Source organism: Scyliorhinus torazame, chromosome 4 (genome assembly GCF_047496885.1).
Source record: "Scyliorhinus torazame isolate Kashiwa2021f chromosome 4, sScyTor2.1, whole genome shotgun sequence".
NCBI classification, from domain to species: Eukaryota; Metazoa; Chordata; class Chondrichthyes; order Carcharhiniformes; family Scyliorhinidae; genus Scyliorhinus; species Scyliorhinus torazame.
Genome location: NC_092710.1, coordinates 231,458,829 through 231,482,301, shown reverse-complemented (window position 1 = coordinate 231,482,301; position 23,473 = coordinate 231,458,829). Strand labels below are relative to the sequence as shown.

At 44.2% G+C, this 23,473-nt stretch overlaps 2 protein-coding genes across 4 annotated transcripts in view; one reads left to right on the top strand and one right to left on the bottom strand.

Annotated features, from left to right (window-relative positions):
* Nucleotides 1-23,473, bottom strand: part of nt5dc1 (5'-nucleotidase domain containing 1) — a 764,356-nt gene that overhangs the window by 519,754 nt on the left and 221,129 nt on the right. The window lies entirely within an intron of this gene.
* LOC140410802 (uncharacterized) lies at nt 519-19,825 on the top strand. Of its 2 annotated transcripts, none has more exons than XM_072499425.1 (4): nt 519-583; nt 1,290-1,413; nt 4,427-4,486; nt 17,165-19,825. In XM_072499425.1, the coding sequence occupies exons 1-4, from the start codon at nt 578-580 to the stop codon at nt 18,994-18,996; spliced, it is 2,022 nt and encodes a 673-aa protein (XP_072355526.1). In that variant the 5' UTR covers nt 519-577; the 3' UTR covers nt 18,997-19,825. The 2 variants fall into 2 exon arrangements, with proteins under 2 accessions (XP_072355526.1, XP_072355525.1); XM_072499424.1 differs by having other exon boundaries at nt 4,424-4,486.

The window sequence follows — 23,473 nt, the reverse complement described above, 5'->3', positions numbered from 1 at the left end:
TTAAACAAAAAAGTAGCAAAACTAAAATGTGAATGTAGTTCAGTTTAAAATATTCATCGAGCCAGAGTGTAAATGCTGTCTTGAAGTTGTTTAAAAATAAATTCAAAACTAACGTGGATAAGACAAAGATTAATCAAAAACTTCAGAATGGTATCAAAATTGTTATTGAACCAAAACATTTAATTGTTCCTTCATAGTTCTGAATTTGAACAAAATTTAAATGCTCTTTGAAACTTTCCAGAATATGATGGGAATTTATTTTGGAAGACTTATCGCACATTTGGTTTTGTAAACTATCTGCATGGTCATGTTGAACATCAATCTGCAAGGAGACAACTAACCACAACAAAACCACAACCTGATACATTTTTAAAAGTTAAAAGAAATCAGCATAGTTATTACTCCATTTAAAGGGAGGAGTTTTACAATTTACGGCTGTCTATGTGGGAGTCTCTCATATATATAAATGCCAGCATTTACTTATCCTTTTGAAAGCACTTCTGCATCAGATGTTCCACGATTTCAGGGGATAATCTATTGGGGATGAAAAACTGAAACACCGTTCCGGAGGCAAAATATGCTGGTAGGTTCTACTTCCATTTTCAATCATGCTAACATGCAAAATGACAAGAATGTTTAGTGCCAGATATCCATTATTTTTGTCTGTAGAGCTTATTAGATTGGTATCTTTCTCCATACGCAGTTCTCGGAGTGCTTGTTTATGATCTTGGTCTGAAAGATGGGGCACTAAGAAAGGCATGATCCATGGCGCTGTCCAGCGATATGTCTTAAATGTGGCCTACTCAAGACTTGTCAGTTATTTTCAAGATCGCTCGCATGGTAGTACAGTGGTTAGCACTGTTGCTTCACGGCGCCAGGGTCCCAGGTTCGATTCCTGCTTGGGTCACTGTCTGTGCGGAGTCTGCACGTTCTCCCTGTGTCTGAATGGATTTCTTCCGGGTGCTCCAGTTTCCTCCCACAAGTCCCGTGCTGTTAGGTGAATTAGACATTCTGAATTCTCCCTCTGCGTACCCGAACAGGCGCCAGAATATGGCAACTAGGGGATTTTCACAGTAATTTCATTGCAGTGTTAATGTAAACCTACTTGTGACACTAATAACTATCGCTCTCAGAGGTGGTCGAACAAAGGGAACCATTTTCAATTTCTTGTTATCTCAGAAATGAAATTTTATAATGAATTTTATTATTCTATTGAATTTTTGTCCAAGTAATCTACGTCATTCCATCTGTTAAAGAACATAAACAAACTTTTATTAACATTGTTACAGATTCTATCTGCAAACATGATTTTAAAGGAAATTGGTACACTTCTGGTGTTCATGTCTATTAGTCTGGTGTATGGAATAGGATATAAAGGGTACAACCAATCACCATATAATACAAAAAGCCAGGGTAAGTTTACATCTCACTTGGAAACAATTATTTAAGATTGCTGGGGCTTGCACTAATCACATGATGAATAAAGTTAAGAAAGTAAGTCCTGTAGTACAGTGCTAGCTTACTTTTAGTCTGAATAATATTATTTATTTTTTGATCCTATAGATGCACAAATAAACCAGCTGTCAAGGTTTGCATAATAAATGTGATGTTTGGTCATTCAACTTATAAATTGTTTATAAATGATGAAGTCCATTTCACAACCTTGGGGTGTCTCAGAACACTTCACAAACAATGATCTTTGTGGGGTGGTCCCTGGGAAAGACTGAATAATTTAATGTCAAACATAATAAATATATTCTATTAATTTCTCAGCCATGCGATCAACACACAGTACTTAGTCTAAAAGAGATTTCCTAATTTTACATGGTGCCCCCATACTGGCCTGACCAGAAGTGACAAATTGTTTGCTGCTCCTCACGTGGGATCTTTATGATCCCTGTAATCATGACTGCTGGGTGCTCAACATAGAACCCTGCTGTAAACTACTCCAAGTAAGCTGCTGCCAAAAATTGGTTGGAAGTGAGGGTGAATGTGCAGATGTGCTGACAACCCAAAGAACGTCAGCAGATACTTAACTCATCACACCACTGTCACTCCCATGGGGAGAGTTCATAACTTCCATTGATTCATGTGAGAGCAGAATACAGGAGGTGATGGGCCCCTTCAAAGTCACTAATCATTTGATCCACTAATCTCTTCATTGTGAAGCCGACTGATTCCAAGGCAGCCACTTGAGCTTTCACCAAAACTGCAATGGGTGATAGCTGTGTTAGTCCTGCTGCAGCATCTCTAAAGGTGACAACACAAGCCTGGATGGATTGGTGTATGATGGATGCAATACTCCATATTATCTCTCTGTTCCTTAACTGTCAACTCTTCCTTGTCGACTTCACCTGCCATTTCTTGCGATATCACTGAATCTATGCAGTTTAAAAATCCAACATTCCTATTTATGCTCCTTCAGATAATTCATGTAACTAAAATATACCTCAGACATTAAAACAACACAACAGAGGCTGAAAGTGGTCTCCTGCCCACTCAGCCTTGGTAGGAAAATTCCATGGCACTGCTTGCAATACCTTTTATACCTATTTGTCTGACATCAGCATTTTTCATGCTGTGACATTGAAATCCTCATCTCTGTCCCCTCAGAGCTAGAAGAGGACCCCGCCCTCTGATGAACTATACTCTGGGCTGTCTCTGCAACCTGTAGCCTGCTGCTGATACTGATAGTGAGTGTTTAGTGACATGCAGAACATTCAAGGTCACTACTGAGCTCAGTGCCAGTGCTTGGTCTGGTGTTTGGAGGAGTGGGAAACTCAACAGTACATCCACAGGCGGATTAGCCTTCTTCAAGGTCTGTCCCAATGCAAGGCCTTTGAAGAAAGCAAAAACAGGGAATTCAATCTTGCTTTAAGTGCAGTCAGGAAAATTGCCATTGTGGGTTTACTGCCTGATACCGCAGGTGATTGGCCAAATCCTAATGAGACCCAGGAGATAAAATGGCACGAGCCTCACACAAACAACATTATGGAGCCTTGTTGGCGTTCAGTCATTCCAGGTCTTTCTTTCAGATCGTGAAGCGTCTCTGAAACAAAGACTTGTTATTGACGGCATGGTAGCACAGTGGTTAGCACTGTGGCTTCACAGCACCAGAGTCCCAGGTTCGATTCCCCGTTGGGTCACTGTCTGTGCAGAGTCTGCACGTTCTTCCCGTGTCTGCGTGGGTTTCCTCCGGGTGCTCCGGTTTCCTCCCAAACTCCAAAGATGTGCAGGTTAGGTGGATTGGCCATGCTAAATTGCCCCTTAGTGTCCAAAAAGGTTAGATGGGGTTATTGGGTTCAGGGGATAGGGTGGAAGTGAGGGCTTAAGTGGGTCGGTGCAGACTTGATGGGCTCAATGGCCTCCTTCTGCACTGTATGTTCTATGTTTTATTCAAACTTGGAAAATAACCCTACTGTCATTAAAAACAGAAATCCTTCGTAATTTTATAAAATCGTATTATTTCTGTTACTTCTCCATCATTCCATAATGGTAGAATTGAAATCCCACCAAAATGGTGGCTCAATGGTTAAGAGGGTTTACCCGGGAGAGGGTGGGGGTAGCTGAACCAGGGAGATTGCAAGTCTTTGCTATATTTATTGATCTCAGTCAGGACAGCAGCCAAACGAAGTACTTGCTCTCAATTACAAGGGAAAAGTTATTTTGCACATTATACACTTAGCTGTCTGGAAATATACAGACATGTCCATTTTTCTAGTACTGCTTCTATGATGCTGGCATTAAAAACATAATTATTCACTGCATATCCCATAGTTTTGATTTTTAACCAAAAAAATAGAAAAAATGATTCAACAACAGAAGACTGCTTATACGTCAGTGTGTGATGTATTCCTTCCCTCGCCCCAAGTTCTGAGATGCTTACCCTATATTAATTCACACACAACTATCCATGTACATTTTCTGGAAATTTGTTCAAGAATAGCAGAGACAAGTGTGTGAGAGATTCTAGCTTGTCTGTTAACTGGAGAATGTTAAGTCCTGTGGGTGGAAGGGAACATTTTGTTTATAAATCAGGCCTAAAGGAAAATGTCCCAGCCTCCGCGAACAGGTGCCGGAATGTGGCGACTAGGGGCTTTTTAACAGTAACTTCATTGAAGCCTACTTGTGGCAATAAGTGATTATTATTATGTATCCTTGGTTCCAAATTCCGAATACAATATATCAGTTTGATATAAAACAAATAAAACTCATTATTTCAACTCAGCACTGCTGCACTTGTGTAGTTTTGTGTTTCTAAAAATGTTTTATATTAATTGGAATATGTCTCTACAAAAAGATGTAATTCATTTGGGAAAAGCTCCAAAGTGATAGCAAAAATTATATTTTAATCTTATATTTATTAAAAAATGTTTTATTTGGTCTGCTATTTTCATGTAACTTAGATTTTATTTTACCAAAGCAGGTTATGAATTGAAAGGTCTTCATTATCAGAGTCTTGAGGAAAATGCGAAAGGAATCACAGGTAAGAGGTTGCAATGTTTATACAGGGATTGAATATAAACCTGTCCTTTTAATCAATCGTGTTTAATTATAAAAATGTTGTTCAGGTCCCCTCCCTGTAACAACACAACATCTGAGCATTGCGAGTTAATTGTTAGTTCTGTTTGACATGAAAGAAACAAACGCTCATTCCAAGATTTTTCCAGCATCAACTTTGAGGCATAATTCAGAGATAATTACGAGAAAAAGAAATGAATCTCTGTGACACGGAATCTCTGTCCATATAATCTTATCATATGTAATTCTAGTAGGAAATTTGATGGGTGCACTTAGTGTTTTTAGTTTCAATGCTGTACTTACATAACCATTTAGACGTCCACAAAATTTCTTGTGTATTCATGGTTTGGAAACTGGACTGAAATAACAACATTCAAGTTATTGTGCATGGTTTTCAGATGTTTTTGCACCTTTTAATTTGCAACGAGGGTGGGTCGAAGTTTTTAAATTAGCATTCTCACTGATGATGTCTGGTCAAATGTGCACTTCTGTCACCAATTTGTCTACCCAACCCATTTAAAATGAGCATCCAGGATTGCGAAGGACTGAATATATACATAAAACGAATGTAAAGAATGCAGTAAGAAAATTCCTTCCACAACTTGAAGTAAATTTGTCAATTATGTAAACAGTTTTGTGGCTGCCATTTACATGGTTATGGCAATTATGAAAAATAATTTTTTTCTGAACAACTGCAACAATAGCAAAATGTTTGGGAATCCCCCTCCATCTATATTTTTTTGAAAGAAGAAGAGAATGACCAGCGAAGGGATCCAAACAAATTTGAACTGGACTAGAGATGGTCTGCATCAATCCTCACATACGCATTTACAGACTGAGGTGCATCCATCCAAAACTCTCCTGAGTAATGCTTACACAAGCTGTCATTTATAAAGGAGCCTGACAAATGCAGCAAAAGTGACCCGTAGCCAAACTCATCCACAAGCATATCGCCTCCAAAATCTACATCACTAGCAACATCAACAGCCATAGGCAATCCACAGTACACAGATGCATATGGAATGTGGCATGTGGCCGATGCCCCGTTTATTCAAGAGCCAATTGCACCTTGTCTGTGGACAACCAGCAGCTTCAGAGCTGTGCAATTTTGCCAAAGAGCAGAAATCCCAAAAGTCCAAGGATTTTAGTGATGGATTTTTTTTTTTTTAGTTCTTTCATGGGACGTGGGCGTCGTTGGCAAGGACAGTTTTTGTTGCCCAACCCGACTGACTTTAAACTGTGTGGCTTGCTGGGCCATTTTAGAGGACTGTTAAGAGGCAATCACAATGCTGTGGACCTGGAGTTACATGGAGGCCAAACCAGGTAAGGATGGCAGATTTCATTTCCTAAAGGACATGGGATTTTATGGCAATAATTGACAGTTCTCATGGTCACCATTACTGAGACTAGCTTTAAAGTCCCCATTTTTCAACTGAATTTAAATCCCATCAGCTGCTGTGGTGGGATTTGACCCCAGAGCATCAGCTTGAGCCTTGGGATTACTAGTTAAGTGATATTTCCACTATCCACCATCTCTGCCAATGCTCTGGGCCCATGTGGTCTTCATTATCTACGTGGATCAGAAAGATTGTCACTCCAAATGTTCAGCTTCTTTGATAAAGTTGCTGAAAGTAAATTTTGCTGTCATAATATCTTTCCATAGAATCCCGACAATACAGAAAGTAGTAATTCGGCCCATTGAGTCTTCACAGTCCAAATTTGTGCAGGTAGGTGGGCCTATGGGGGTAGGGTGAGGGAGTGGGCTTACGGGGGTAGGGTGAGGAGTGGGCTTGGGTAGAGTGCTCTTTTGGAGGGTTGGTGTCGACTCAATGAGCTGAACAGCCTCCTTCGGCACAGTAGGGGCTCCATGTCCGTGTCATGCTCCTTGTGTACGATGTGGGAGTTCAGGGACACATCCACTGACCATGGCTCCTTCACGTGCAAGAAGTGTGTCCAGCAGCAGTTCCTGTTAGACCACTTGATGGCTCTGGAGCGTGGATGGACTCACTTTGGAGCATCTACAATGTGGAGGACGTCACGGATAGCACGTTTAGTGAGCTGGTCACACCGCAGGTAAAAATTACTGAGGGAGATAGAAAATTGTGACCAAAAGACAGAGCGAGGGTAGGAAGGCAGTGCAGGTGTCCCCTGTGGTCACCTCCCTGCAAAACAGATATCGATTTGGATACTGTTGGGGGAGATGGCTCACCAGGGTAAGGCAGCAGCAACCAGGTTCATGGCACCGTGGCTAGCTCTGCTGCGCAGGAGGGCAGGAAGAAGAATGGCAGAGCTATAGTGATAGGGGACTCAATTATATGGGGAATAGACAGGTGGTTCTGTGGACACAATCGAGACTCCAGGATGCTATATTGCCTCCCTGGTGTCTCGGAGTGGCTGCAGGACATTCTGTGGGGGTGGGCGTGAACAGCCAGCTGTCGTGGTGCACATAGGCACCAACGATAAGGTAAAAAATGGTATGAGGTCCTACAAGCTGAATTCAGGGGGTTAGGAGTTAAACGAAAAAGTAGGACCTCAAAAGGTAGTAATCTCAGGATTGCTACCAGTGCCACAAGCTAGTTAGAGTAGGAATGTCAGTATAGATAGGATGAATGTGTGGCTCGAGAGATGGTGCAAGAGAGAGTGATTCAAATTCCTGGGGCATTGGAACTGGTTCCGGGGGAGGTGGGACCAGTACAAACCAGACAGTCTGCACCTGGGCAGGACCGGAACCGATGTCCTGGGTTGGGGGTTTAAACTAATGTGGCAGCGAGATGGGAACTGATGCAGGAAGTCGGAGGGAAGTAAAACGGGGCCAGAAACAAAAAGCAGTAAGGGGGAAAGTGTAAGGCAAAGAAATCATAGTCAAAAATCAAAAAGGGCCAAAATACAGGGTACAGTGACTGAGGAGAGTGTGAAAGGGGAGGTGGTCAATGCAGAATTGAGGGTGTTGTACCTAAATGCGCCCAGTATATGAAACAAGGTAAATGAGCTTGTTGCAAACATTGAAACTGGCCGGTACGATGTTGTGGGCATCACAGAGACGTGGCTGCAAGGGGATCAGGACTGGGATCTAAATATCCAAGGATATATGTCCTATCGAAAGGACAGGCAGATGGGCAAAGGGGGTGGTGTTGCATTGTTAGTAAGGAATGAAGTTAAATCGATAGCAAGAAACTATATAGGATCAAAAGGCGTAGAATCTCTGTGGGTAGAATTGAAGAATCGCAAAGGTAAAAAGTCCCCAATGAGAGTTTTGTACAGGCCCCCTAGCAGTAGTCAGGATGTGGGGCAGAAAATAAATCAGGAGATAGAAAAGGCATGTAAAAAGGCAATATTACAATAATCATGGGGTCTTCAATATGCAGGTGGACTGGGAAAATCAGGTTGGTAGTGGATCCCAAGAAAAGGAATTTGTGGAATGTCTAAGAGATGTTTTTTTGGAGCAGCTTGTGACACAGCCTACTAGGGAACAGGCAATTCTGGATTTGGTGATGTGTCATGAGTGAGACTTGATTAGGGAACTTAAGGTGAAGGAACCCTTCGCGAGCAGTGACCACAATATGATAGAATGTACCCTGCAGTTTGAGAGGGAGAAGCTGCAATCAGATGTGATGGTATTACCATTGAATATGGGTAACTACAAAGACATGAGGGAGGAGCTGGCCAGAGTTGATTGGAAAAGGAGTCGAGCAGGGAAGACAGTGGAACAGCAATGGCAGGGGTTTTTGGGGGTTATTCGGGAGACACAACAGAAATTCATCCTAAGGCGGAGGAAACATGCTAAGGGGAGGATAAGAACATCCATGGCTGACGAGGGATGTCAAGAACAGCATAAAAGCTAAAGAAAAAGCATAGAAAGTGGCGAGGATTAGTGGGAAGCCTTCAAAAGCGAGCAGAGGACAACTAAAAAGGGGGGGGGGGAGATGAAGTATGAGTGCAAGCTAGCTAGTAATATAAAGGAAGAAAGGAAGAGTTTTTTTCAATATATAAAAGGTAACAGAGGCAAAAATAGACATTGGATCACTGGAAAATGTGGCTGGAGAAGTAATTATAGGAAACAAAGAAATGGCAGATGAACTGAATAGTTACTTTGCATCAGTCTTCACAGTGGAAGACACCAGTGGGATGCCAGAGCTCCAGGAGAACCAGGGGGCAGAGGTGAGTGCCGTGACCATTACTAAAGAGAAGATTCTGGGGAAACTGAAAAGTCTGAAGGTGGATAAGTCACCTGGACAAGATGGACTACACCCCAGGGTCCTAAAAGAGATAGCTGAGGAAATTGTGGAGGCATTGGTGATGATCTTTCAGGAATCACTGGAGGCAGGAAGGTCCCAGAGGGCTGGAAAGTGGCTAACGTGACACCACTGTTTAAGAAGGGAGGGAGGCAGAAGACAGGAAATTATAGGCCGGTTAGCCTGACTTCGGTCATTGGTAAGATTTTAGAGTCGGTTATTAAAGATGAGATTGCGAAGTACTTGGAAATGCATGGTAAAATAGGACTGAGTCAGCACGGCTTTGTCAAAGGGAGGTCGTGTCTCACAAATCTGTTAAGAGTTCTTTGAGGAGGTAAAATGGAAGTTAGACAAAGGAGAATCAGTGGATGTGATTTATTTAGATTTCCAGAAAGCCTTTGACAAGGTGTTGCACAGGAGACTGTTAAATAATTTAAAAGCCCATGGTGTTAAGGTAAGATCCTGGCATGGATAGAGGATGGCTGACTGGCAGAAGACAGAGAGTGGGGATAAAGGGGCCTTTTTCAGGATGGCAGCCGGTACTAGTGGTGTGCCTCAGGGGTCTGTGCTGGGACCACAACTTTTCACAATATACATTAATGATCTGGAAGCACTGTTGCTAAATTTGCAGATGATACAAAGATCTGTAGAGGGACAGGTAATATTGAGGAAGCAAGGGGGCTGCAGAAGGATTTGGACAAGCTAGGAGAGTGGGCAATGAAGTGGCAAATAAAATACAATGTGGAAAAATGTGAGGTTATGCACTTTGGAAGGAGAAATTTAGGTATAGACTATTTTCTAAATTGGGAAATGCTTAGGAAATCAGAAGCACAAAGGGACTTGGGAGTCTTTGTTCATGACTCTCTTAAGGTTAACATAGAACATACAGTGCAGGAGGAGGCCATTCGGCCCATGGAGTCTGCACCGACCCACTTAAGCACTCACTTCCACCCTATCCCCAATCCCAATAACCCATCCTAACCTTTTTGGTCACTAAGGGCAATTTAGCATGGCCAATCCACCTAACCTGCACGTCTTTGGACTGTGGGAGGAAACCGGAGCACCCGGAGGAAACCCACACACACACGGGGAGAACGTGCAGACTCCGCACAGACAGTGACCTAGCGGGGAATCTAACCTGGAATCCTGGCGCTATAAAGCGACAGTGCTATCCACTTGTGCTACCCTAAACGAGCAGGTTCAGTCGGCAGTTAAAAAGGCAAATGCAATGTCAGCATTCATGTCAAGAGGGCTAGAACACAAGACCAGGGATGTACTTCTGAGGCTGTATAAGGCTCTGGTCAAACTCCATTTGGAGTATTGTGAGCAGTTTTGGGCCCCGTATCGAAGGAAGGATGTGCTGGCCTCGGAAAGGGTCCAGAGGAGGTTCACAAGAATGATCCCTGGAATGGAGAACTTGTTATATGAGGAACATTTGAGGATTCTGGGTTTGTACTCGTTAAGAGTTCAGAAGGATGAGGGGGGATCTTATTGAAACTTACAGGATACTGCGAGGCCTGGATAGAGTGGATGTGGAGAGGTGTTTCCACTTGTAGGAGAAACTAGAAGCAGAGGACACCATCTCAGACTAAAGGGATGATCCTTTAAAACTGAGATGAGGAGGAATTTCTTCAGCCAGAGGGTGGTGAATCTGTGGAACCCTTTGCCGCAGAAGGCTGTGGAGGCCAAATCACTGAGTGTCTTTAAGACAGAGATAGATAGGTTCCTGATTAATAAGGGGATCAGGGGTTATGGGGAGAAGGCAGGAGAATGGAAATGAGAAAATATCAGCCATGATTGAATGGCGGAGCAGACTCGATGGGCCGAGTGGCCTAATTCTGCTCCTATGTCTTATGGTCTTATGGACCCTCCAAAAGTGCAGCTTATGTTGGCCCACACCCCCTACCCTTGTAATCCCGTAGACCCCCCCCCCTAACCTGCACATCTTGGACAGAAGGGGCAATTTAGCATGGTCAATCCACCGAACCTGCACATCTTTGGATTGTGGGAGGAAACTGGAGCACCCAAAGGGAACCCTCGCAGATACGGGGAAATTTGCAAACTCCGAGCAGTCAACAAACCCGGAATCGAACCGAGGTCCCTGGCGCTATGAGGCAACAGTGCTAACCACTGGAGCACCCTGCCTTATTTTAAGGAATTCCAAGGTACCATCACAAAGACAAATTTCATGGTGGTTCTTGGCTATACAAAGCCATTTTCTGGAATTGCAGATCATGACTCCTTCAGGCTATCCCAGCTGAAAATGAAATCTGCCCGAGCCAAAATCAAATGACATTCTTGGCCGTGGTGTATTATTCTTCCTTGTCCTATCCAGTCTCTTCATAGTCTTTGAAAATATTCAAATGTCCATCGCCTCTCCTCGGATTCCAGATACAAGCAGCTCATTATCAGAAGTTTTCCTTCTGCCACCGTACGCATCCCTGGATTCTCCCAAGGATGCAACCTGGCTCCCTTCCCACCCATTTATATGCGCCTTGGGGACTTTATCCGCAGGAATGGGTGCCATTGACTTCTATGTGTGTGGACAAATATATCGACCTGTCCACCACTTGTCTGAACCACATCATTATCATTATGCTGTTAAGACCACTAGTCTGACATCAAATTGTGGTAAAGTCAAAAGCTCAACCAACTCAACACTAGGACTACTGAAGACATCATATGTTCAGTCACTGCTATAAAACTCCTCTCTGTTACTACAGATTCCATAGCACCCGCTGGCCAGACGCTCAGGCAGAACCAGACAGTTTAATAATCTTGGCATCCTGTTTGACCCAGAGCTGAGTTAAAACTCCACACCATAATTAATCATTAAGACCGCCTACTTGCACCTTTACGACATCATCTTCCTCTGCACCATACCTCATCACTAATGTTACTGAAAGCTTTCTAAATGCTTTTGTCACCTCCAGAACCAAAGGGGGAAGGAGGGGTATAAATTGAAACATTTATGTGAATCACAGACTGTCCTTTGAACCGCTGGCGTTGGTGAATCCATACACTCCATGGTGTACTGCTGTGTTGAATAAACATCCTGCAAGGCTGTGTACTTATGGCTAGCTGACTCACCATTAATTTGCTTACTGACACTCAGTTCAGCTTCTGCCAGAAGTACTTGGCACAAAATCCCATCTGAGCTTTGATCCAGATATGGACACGAGAGTAGTGTCAAAGGAGACATGAAAATAGCTGTCCACAACATTAAGCAAGAAATTGGCCAGGTATGGCACCAAAATGCCCAAAAGAAAACTGGTGCAAATGGGGGGTAGTGAGAAAATGCTCCCGTGGCTGGAATCTCATGACAAATAAATACAATTGTGTTATCAGAGGTTAACCATCACTGCTCTGGGATATCATTGTGGGAGCTCCTCAGGGCAGCATCCTTAGTCCATTCTTCAACGACCTTACCAATGACCTTCTAATATAATCAGGTGTGCAGCTGTTCGCTGATAACTCCACAGTACTCAGCTGTTACATCTGCTCCAATAATGATGCAAACCGTGCAAGCAAAAAGCAGGACTTAAGACAACATCCAAACTTGCACTAACAGGTAGCAAAACACCATGGATGCTGGAAATCTGAAACCAAAAATGAAAATACTGGAAATACTCAACAGGTCTGGCAGAAACCATGGAGAGAGAAATAGCCTGCTGAATATTTCTAGAATTTTCTGTTCCCCTGTCACTTCAAGCATTGATTATCTCCCACAGATAAAACTCAATGTCTCCCTGACCTTCAATAGCACAAATATAACCGTCTTTCATAAAATTATGGATTGTCTGGACGCCTGAAACTTGTTCTCCTTAACTATAAGCATCAAGAAACCCGTGGTTATAGGACAAGGCGTTGCATCTCTGCCACTGATTACAAGAAGTAACATCCCACTGGACGTGATCAGCAAATGCTGGTGTCTTGGGTCCACAATAATGGACAATCTGTCCCTTGATGCAGAGCTGGACACGCGCATAAGGACAGCATCTACCACATTTGGTCGACTCGTGGATATCATCAAGACAAAGCTGATAGTTTATAAGGCCTCAGCACCTTGCTATATGACTGTGAAACATGGGCTACTAGCAGCTGTCAGGAAAAGAAGCTGCATTGTAGGTAAATCCTGAAAAAACAACATCACAAATGTGGCAAGCCTCTCAAAGGCAGAGCTCCAAACATTGGCACTAACCAAACAGAGGCACATTGGTGGATCAGAAAGTCCACATGATTTAAGACAGTTGCATATCCAAGGACTTTCTGTATGGTGAGGTAGCTGGAGCCAGATGACTAATGGGATGTCCGAGACTCTACTTAAAGGATTCTTGCAAGCATGACATGAGGGCCCTAAATATTGACTATCGCACATAGAAATCAGAACTGGCAGAGGAGGGAAATGGTGACATGTCCCGTGAACTGACGTGCACTACCATGACAACCAGTGACTACAGCGGCTTGGCAACAACTGAAAACAACAACCTACAATGCCAATTGGCAGCTTCATGTGCGGCACATATGGCAAAAACTGCTGCTCACGACTGGCCTTCACAACCATCAACAAAACTGCACCAACTGAAGACACTCCACCTAAGTGGATTATTTGCTGCTTGCTCATCATCTCTCGTAGATGGAAGGATGCCAAAACATAAACAAAGTCATGGGATCACCTCTAACCAGAGGTTTTACTGGATCAGTCATATGAACACCATGGCTACAGGAGCTGGACAGAGCGGCTCCCTTCCAGGTCACTCCACCATTTACAGGAAGTCTGGAGAGTGATGGAATACTCAAGACCCCATTCACAGCATGCCTGTTCACCTGACTAGTACACATCAAGGCAGTATCCATTACTGGTGCACAATGGCCTCAAGATGTATTATCTTTAGTGGGACCTTGCTGGTATTGTTTATTATCTCAAGAACAAATAAATATATGGTTGTGGTGTTAATGTAGAATGGAGGACTGCTTCGGTTGAAATTCATTCAAGGATGCAAGTGAAGAAAGGCTTCCAAGAGAAAACCTCTGGTGCTAAGTTCACCCTGTATTTAATGGACACCCACAACACAGATTATAAATAGTGTCAGAATGAGGTGATTGTAATTGTCATGGGTGCTTAATACACTTAATTAATGGAATGGAAGCATGTTTTGACCTTTGGTTGACCATGTAAGAGTCACTAAACATGTTCCCACATTGCCTCCAGGTATGGTATGTCATTATGACACTCACATTCGTTAGCAGCCCCAGCTACCCTTGTTGGGCAGCTTGCCGATGGGAACTTCAACAAACTATCCAAATAGTGTCTTCCAGTGTTTCACTTCACCCAACAAAATTCCTAGGAGCTAACTGAAGAAACAAGGTGTTCTGTGTGCTCTTGAAGTGCTAATTGACATGGTTCCCAACAAAGGTGCTCAGCCTTCCAAACCACAAAGCTTCAGGTTCCAAGATCCAAATCGCAGGCATTTTTCACACTGGAAGTTTGCTTCCAATATGCAATGTTGCTGACACTGGAAACACATGTGTACCAATGCAAAGTGGATCAGAAGGGTACTCTTCCCACTTTGCCTCACTTCTGTTCAAATTTGTGAGTTTTAATGGAGAATATACAATGGAGTTGAACAAAAATAGACTAGTAATGATTTTTCCTGATCATCTCACACAAACAATTCCTAAATTCAATAATTTTCATGGTTATACAAAACGACAATGTTAACCCTGAACAGTAACTAGTATTATCGCTCGACTTCCATACTTTCTCAAAGGTAGAATCAATGCAACACAATTACCTGGATCTTATAACTAAACTAGCATTACAGAGGAATCAAGGCTCTCAACCCTGATATTTTGCCACCAATATTTATGGGCAATATGTTTGATTTTTCACTTGACTTTAAAAAAAAATTGTTTTCAAAATGTTTTATCCCATCCTTAAAGTTACTAAGCTAATGGCAGGATGGACAGGACACACCCTTAATCATTGCTTGCTTGAAAAAACAATCAAATTGAGGCCAATTCATGGTCTCCACAAGGGGGAACATACAAGATCCAAGCTGACAAGAAAAGGCATTGCACCTCAAATTGGACTTGATGCTTGATCTTAGCCAAAAGGCTGAAAAATGATGATTTTCCACATGACTAATAATATTATGATTCACATTCCCTGCAGTTCCAACAAAAATGACTGACATGAGCAATCTTGTTATATGTACACAACAACATGCATTATAAAATTACAGTTGATAAGAACAAGAACAATTTACAAATTGCCAAATCATTTGACTAATATAAATCTATTAAAATGTAAACAACAATTTTTTGTTTCACTTTCTTACAAATACAGTTTTCAGGATTCAAGTGCAGCTTTCTCACCTTCAGACTATATATCCTTTAGCCATTTATCGAAATAAATGTAGGACATTTTAAAAGGAAAATTTTCACATTAATCTTCAATCAAAGCCGAAACTTATGAAGTGTACTCGGCTAAGTGTTTCCACTTTGGGAACAATACGGATTCAAACTTCGCTCAGAACTACATTAGCTTCAAGAAGTACATGTTTTGCTTAATTTTCTGCTCAAAATAGTTTGCATAACTTGATACCAATTTTTATACAGCTGAAAATGGCAGTCACTAAAACAGCATTTGAAATCAGAGTGATCCCCACCTGTGAATAATCTGATATATATTAATTGAAATTTACTTTCAAAAAAACATGCAGATCAATTTACTTGTGCATTGGTCTGCTTTATTCAGTTTCATCAGATATTTTTTAATTTAAAAAGCTTTCAAAATGTGCCTCAAGGGTCCTTATACCTTCAAAAAAGGTTAAGAGCCTCCTTGAAGAGCCACAAATAGCTACAACTAGCAGAAAATCGCAATGATGATCAATCTGGTCTGGTGGCAGGGCCAGCTTCTCGAGCAAGAGGCACAAATGATTGTGGACACTCGATTTGCACTGAATGCATTTTGCAATTGAACCTCCTCGATCTAATGAGTTGGTTTTGTCTCACTCCTTTCCTATCTATTTGATCCTAGCCAGAGAATGACTATAAGTGACTTATTTTCCCATTTCTGCCTGATTAGCTCTGGTGGCCCCAAGGTTCTAATCTTGGACCTCTTCCATTTCTCAACTATATACTGCACGGCAATATTATCCAAAATCACAATGTCAGTTTCCACGTGTGCATTGACAATGCTCAGTTCTATCTCATCATCGTCTCGCTCAACTCCTCCACTGTTGTTAAGTTATCAGACTGCTTATCCGACATCCACTACTGGATTAACAGAAAATTCCTTGAATTCAATACCTGGAAGACTGAAACTATTGACTTTGGTCCCCATCACAAACCACCATTCCCTCACCACCAATTTGCCACAATACTGGACTCCGAGAGAGGTTTCAGCACATCCATGTGTTGAGATTGCCTAATTCCACCTCTGAAACATTACCCATCTCCACTACTGCCTTAGTTTCCCTTCTGCTGATACCCTCATCCGTGACTTTGTTACCTCAAGACTTGATTATTCCAGTGCTCATCCACATAGTACCCTCTGTAAACTGAAGGCTATCCAAAATTGGCCATTTACTAACTCACATCCAAGTGCCGGTCACCACCAACACCAGCCCTGATCAGTGCTCGCTCCCCAACATCGGCTTCCAATGAAGCAACAACTCAGTTTTAAAATTCTCATCATTGTTTTAAAATCCATCCATGGCCCTCCCTATTTCTGTAATCTCCTTCACTACCATCACCTTCTAAGAGGTCCAAGGTCCACCAATTCTGGTGTCTTGAGCATCCCCAATTATAATCACTTCAACATTGATGGCCGTGCCTTTAGATGTCTTGATCCCACAAAGCTCTGGAATTCTCTCGCTAAATCCCTTTGCTTCTCTACCTTGCTTTCCACCTTTAAGAGACTCCTTCAAACCTACATCTTGAACTACGGTTTTGATAATCTGCCCTAATATTTCCTTATACAGACACTGTAATATATTGTTTTAGAGTGCCTGCGTCAAGCGCCTGTAATATTTACAAATGTCACAAGGTGCCATATAAATAACAGTTGTTTGTTCGATTTTGGGCAAATGGCATTGAGAAAACCAGTGCAACAAACAGCAGAAACTCCTGCCATTTCTACCCTTTTAAAAATTGTGATACTAATACTTTATGTTTCATTTCTCAAGCCAGTGTAAGGTGAGTGTTTTTAATTTACTTAGTGGCCCAAACTGTCTTATTTGCATAAATAGGAAATAGGACTTGGCTTAATTTTCATTTTACAATGTATTAAGTTGAGAATAATAATCAACCTGTTTTCATAACAAAAAGATATTTTATTTAACAACTAAAAAACACTGTATTTAACGTAGTGCTGCAACGTAAGGAATATGTTTCCACTTTCACAGTACGAGGAGATCCAGGACTACCAGGGCCACCTGGACCTTCAGGACCCCCCGGGGCCCCAGGACAAGCAGGATATCCAGGAAAGCCAGGCATTGGGTTGATCGGACCTCCTGGCAACCCAGGACAACCAGGATCACAAGGACTGACTTTGAAGGGAACACCGGGCAATCCAGGAGCACCAGGACCATCAGGCAGAATAGGATATCCTGGATCAAAAGGTGACAAAGGAATTCAAGGGATACAAGGGCAAAGAGGTAGTACAGGACCTCCAGGAAATCCTGGACCAGCCGGATTGTCTGTGATTGGTAAATCAGGTCCACATGGGTCAACAGGTTCTCCAGGAGTACCAGGATTACCCGGAGCAAAAGGTCACCCAGGTTATCCAGGCCTCCCTGGGCAAAAGGGTGATAAAGGAATTGGAATTCCTGGGATGTCTGGTGATAAAGGGCTTCCTGGACTACCAGGGCCACAAGGGATCCCTGGACCACTGGGATTAAGTAAATCAGGTGTGCCTGGTCTTCCTGGTGAACGAGGTATCAAAGGTGACATGGGACCCCCAGGCCCATCTGGTTTTACAGGTGCACCAGGCCACAAAGGACTATCAGGTCCACCTGGTGTACCTGGAATTGGAAAGTCTGGACCAGCTGGTTTACCAGGATTGTCAGGAGCCCCTGGTCTTAAAGGTCACCCAGGCACACAAGGTTTGCCAGGGGTACCAGGATTGCCAGGTATTGGAAAATCAGGTATGCCAGGGCCCAAAGGAGAACCTGGTCCAGTAGGCTACACTGGATATCCTGGGAAAAAAGGAGAAATAGGACCAAATGGCAAGTCAGGAGATCCGGGGTTGATGGGTGCAGCTGGCGTGCCAGGATCACAAGGTCCAAGAGGTTTACAAGGGATTCCGGGTTCACCAGGAGTAAAAGGTATACAAGGCCACATGGGTGCACAAGGGTACCCTGGATCAAAGGGTGACCGAGGGCTAACTGGTGCTCCAGGAATATCAGGGTTTCCAGGAAAATCAGGTTCACCTGGCCTACCAGGAGCAACTGGTCCAACTGGCGAAAAAGGTCACATTGGACTTGCTGGCCTATCTGGGAAAAACGGAAGTCCTGGTCTTCCTGGCCCTCAAGGTCCATTAGGTTTTCCCGGTGCTGTAGGATTGCGAGGGCCGGCTGGGATTCCTGGTCATAAAGGTTTGCCTGGGTTGCCAGGTGTTCAAGGGGCTCCTGGAGTAAATGGTTCTCCAGGAAAATCAGGAATGCCAGGTCCCCCAGGTCTCATCAGCAGAGAAATATCGAAGGGGCCACCAGGGGCACCTGGACGAACAGGAGCAGAAGGTTCTCCAGGTCCACCAGGTCTCCCTGGTCCACCAGGTCTCCCTGGTGAAATATTTATACAACCAGAAAAATCTGTACAACCACCACCTGGATTGTTGAGCCCAATTCCGGCTTTTACAGCAATTCTTTCTCGGCCATATCCACCAGTAGGGCAGCCAATAATATTCGACATACTATTGACTAATTCAAATAATAATTATGATCCAACATCTGGCATTTTTACATGTGAAATATCAGGCCTTTACCAATTTAGTTACCATGTACAAATCAAGGGGGCAAATGTTTGGGTTTCATTGTATAAAAATGGACAATCCATACTGCAAACATATGATGATTATACACAAGGATATGTTGATCAGGCCTCAGGAAGTGCTATAGTACACCTACATGAAAATGACCAAGTCTACGTCCTGCTACCTTCAGAGGAAGCTAATGGTTTATATTCATCCGATGAGAAACAGTCATCCTTCTCAGGGTTTTTAATTAGCCCTTCATGATTTACACCAATCAAAAAAAAAGCAATTCGGAGTAATGAATTAGACCAGCTTTTCAGAGGATGTATCTTAATTGATATGCAATGCAGCAACATTAAGGAATCAATTGGAACTAAAAAGCATGATTGCCTGAAAGAAGTGTCAAGTTCATAATCACCATGGTATTATTTTAATGCACAAATATATCTGTGCAACCAATGTTTACTTTCCTATACTAAGCATATGTCCCTGAATCATCTATTCTGTGTTTACCATATAATCATGGCAAACACAACAATACACTGGTGTGATGACACTTACTGTACCAGGAATAAATGTATGTATTTTTGTAACTTTTTAATTTCATGAAGCAATAACTTGCGTTCTCGATTTTCTATTAGCAAAAAGCATTTCAGTATGTGTGGCATGGTCATGTTAGTTTCTGTACCAGCATCTTTGTGGAAAATATGTCAAAGCAAGAAAATATATTTTGGTAATACGGAATTAACACTCTCAATTGTTACCGATCTAAAAAAACTGCAATCTTCCCCATTTTCAAGCCTGTGTTCAAAATTACAGTAATTCTGTTTTTCCCGATTTCATCATTGGTGTACATTGTTTTAGCATTCATAAATGTTACTTATGCAGTTTATCATTAACAACTGCTGCTCTGAATAAGAATATTATAAACATATTTATTCAAAAGAAAATGTAAATATTTTTTCTAATGATTAACATTTTTTCAATGTATAGAAATGTTATTTTTGTTTGTCTGTCATTAAATCATACAGACCTGGAATGTCCAAGGTTTGATCTATGTGCCGTGCAATTATTAATCATCCAGCTTGGCAATGAAAATACAACAATTGATCTCAGAGTTTCAAAGGAACAAAGGGGTAGAGTGGTGGGGCTGGGGGCATTGTGATTGAATGGGGTTGGGTGGGTCAAGTAGTGGTAGTCTTTAGTGGAATATAAATGCGACAAGCTTTCTAATCTGAAGCAGCATTCTGGTGAATACTGCTGGAGCATGCACATATCACCTGCTCACAAGAGCAGGCTTAGCTAGTGTCAACCCAGTAAAATAGCCAAATTATACAATCCAGAAGCACACAGATGGAGAATAACGAATTGACTGATGTACCTGAGAACTCTGGCATCCACAGAACCATGTCTCAGATGAATCACCACCTTCAGACAGCGGGAGAAAAGCGGGAATAGAAAATAACAAAGAACAAAGAAAGGTACAGCACAGGAACAGGCCCTTCAGCCCTCCAAGCCCGTGCCGACCATGCTGCCCGACTAAACTACAATCTTCTACACTTCCTGGGTCCGTATCCCTCTATTCCCATCCGATTCATGTATTCGTCAAGATGCCCCTTAAATGTCACTATCGTCCCTGCTTCCACCACCTCCTCCGGTAGCGAGTTCCAGGCACCCACTACCCTCGGTGTAAAAAAGTTGCCTTGTACATCTACTCTAAACCTTGCCCCTCGCACCTTAAACCTATGCCCCCTAGTAATTGACCCCTCTACCCTCCACACTTGGAGTATAGTGTTCAATTCTGGTCGCCACACTACCAGAAGGATGTGGAGACTTTAGAGAGGGTAGAGAAGAGTTTTACCAGGATGTTGCCTGGCATGGAGGGCATTAGCTATGAGGAGCGGTTGAATAAACTCGGTTTGTTCTCACTGGAACAACGGAGGTTGAGGGGCGACCTGATAGAGGTCTACAAAATTATGAGGGGCATAGACAGTGGATAGTCAGCGGCTTTTCCCCAGGGTAGAGGGGTCAATTACTAGGGGGCATAGGTTTAAGGTGCGAGGGGCAAGGTTTAGAATTTCTTTGTTGCAATGTGGGTCTTACAGACCGATTTCCTTGCTAAATGTAGATGCCAAGATGCTGGCGAAAGTCTTAGCCACGAGGATTGAGGATTGTGCGCCACAGATCATCCATGAAGACCAGACGGGGTTTGTGAAGGGGAGACAGTTGAACGCGATGTGCGGAGGCTTTTGAACGTTATCATGATGTCGGCGAGGGAGGGGGAGGCGGAGATAGTGGTGGCGATGGACGCTGAGAAAGCCTTCGATAGGGTAGAGTGGGGGTACCTGTGGGAGGTGCTGAAGAGGTTCAGGTTTGGGGAGGGGTTTGTCAGGTGGGTTAGGCTGTTGTATGAGGTCCCGATGGCAAGTGTGGGCACAAATAGGAGGAGGTCCGAGTACATTCGGTTGCAACGAGGGACGAGACAGGGGTGTCCCCTGTCCCCCCTGCTCTTCGCACTGGCGATTGAACCCCTGGCTATGGCACTGAGAGAGTCAAGGAACTGGAGGGGGTTGGTGCGGGGTGGGGAGGAGCATAGGGTGTCGCTTTATGCAGACGACCTACTGCTGTATGTGGCGGACCTGGTGGGAGGAATGCCAGAGGTAATGAGGATCCTTAGGGAATTCGGGGACTTTTCGGGGTACAAGCTCAATATGGGGAAGAGTGAGCTGTTCGTAGTTCAGCTAGGGGACCAGGAGAGGGGGATTGGCGAGCTCCCACTAAAAAGGGTGGAGAGGAGCTTCAGATACTTGGGGGTCCAGGTGGCCAGGAGCTGGGGGGCCCTGCACAGGCTTAACTTTACAAGGCTGGTGGAGCAAATGGAGGAGGAGTTCAAGAGGTGGGACACGTTGCCGCTGTCCTTGGCAGGTAGGGTGCAGTCAATCAAAATGACGGTGCTCCCAAGGTTTTTGTTCCTGTTCCAGTGCCTCCCCGTGTTTATCCCGAAGGCTTTTTTCAGGCGGGTTAACAGGAGTATAATGGGGTTTGTGTGGGCGCAAGGGACTTCGAGGGTGAGAAGGGTGTCCCTGGAGCGGAGTAAAGATATGGGGGGGGGGGGCTGGCGCTGCCCAACCTCTGTGGGTACTACTGGGCCGCCAATGCGACGATGGTCCGCAAGTGGGTGATGGAGGGGGAGGGGGCTGCATGGAAGAGGCTGGAGACGGCGTCCTGTGCGAGTACGATTCTGGGGGCGCTGGCAACGGCGCCGCTGCCGCTCCCTCCAAGGAGGTATACCACGATCCCGGTGGTCGTGGCGGCCCTCAAAATTTGGGGGCAGTGGAGGCGGCATAGGGGGGGAAATCGGCGTGGACCCCATTTTTTTTTTATTCTCCATTTTCACATTTTCTCCCACATTTACATCCATCAACAATAAACAATAATCAGCAAGATATGTCAGTCCATAATAACAACAACGATCCCATCTACCCACCAACCCCCAAACATCAACCCGCATGTTTACATAAACAAATGACAAAAATAAATCAGGGATTACCCGTAGTCACCCTTAATCTTACACAGCTCCCACCACCCCACCCCCCACCCCAGGCCTCCAGCTCCTCCTGTCCACTGCCTCTTGTAAAACTCCTCCCCCTACCCTCGGTTCCTTCCCCCCCAACTTTCCACCCCGACTAGACCACTCGGACCCTGTTCTGCCAGGCTCCGATGGCCGCAGCCCCTCCCCCCACCTCACTCCCGTTCACTGGCCGGCACACACCGGCCAGCGTGGAGGCCCCCGCCCGGGTCCCTTTCCCACTTGCCCGGCCCCAGGAAAGCTCAAAGATCCCCTTTTAGCACACAAACCCCGCATATCCACCTACACCCCAAAAAAACCTCATTTCGAGTGAAAGTCCCTCCCTTCCCTTGTCCAAATATATACCACATTGGCTCCTTTAGTCTCTACACCCGCGCGCAGTGATACAAAAAAGAAGAAAATACAGTCATGAGGTTACATCGGCACATGGCCATTCCTCAATTTGTCAGTTCTGCCACAGTCCTTCTGCTTTCGCAAACTCCTCCGCTGCTTCCGCCGTTCCAAAATAAAAGTCCCTGAGCTTGTAAGTCACCCTCAGCTTCGCTGGATATACAATGCCGCACCGCACCTTGCTAATGTACGGTGCCCTCTTCACCCGGTTGAAGGCAGCCCGCCTCCTTGCCAGCTCCACCGTAAAATCCTGGTATACACGTATACCAGCTCCAGCCCACTGCACCACCCGCTTCTGCTTGGCCCAGCTCAGGACCTTCTCCTTCACCCTGTACTTACGGAAGCACAGAGTCACTGCCCTTGGCGGCTCACTCGCCTTTGGTACAGGCCTCCACGACCGATGAGCCCGATCCAGTTCATATCGGGAGGGGTCCTCCCCCTCCCCCAGTAGTTTTGCCAGCATCGCGGCAAAATACTCAGTCGGCTTCGGTCCTTCAACTCCTTCGGGCAGCCCCACAATCCTCAAGTTCTGTCGCCTGGATCTATTTTCCAGGTCTTCCATTTTTCCTCGCAGATCCTTGTTAGTATCCATCACCTTCCGCATCTCATTCCCCATCGAGGCAAGTTGATCACCGTGCTGCATAACGTCACCTCCACTTCCTCCAGCGCCTCGCACCTCCGCCACTGCGCTCGCCACCTCCGTCCTCACCGGGGAAACCGCCTCCTCCACCAGCACACTCAAAGCCTCCCTCATCTCCTTCC

Excerpts from the sequence above, each read along its gene's own strand:
- LOC140410802 (XM_072499424.1), top strand. Across the intron at positions 1,414-4,423 it reads ATATAATACAAAAAGCCAGG|CAGGTTATGAATTGAAAGGT; the intron begins GTAAGTTTACAT and ends ATTTTACCAAAG. Across the intron at positions 4,487-17,164 it reads AAATGCGAAAGGAATCACAG|TACGAGGAGATCCAGGACTA; the intron begins GTAAGAGGTTGC and ends CCACTTTCACAG.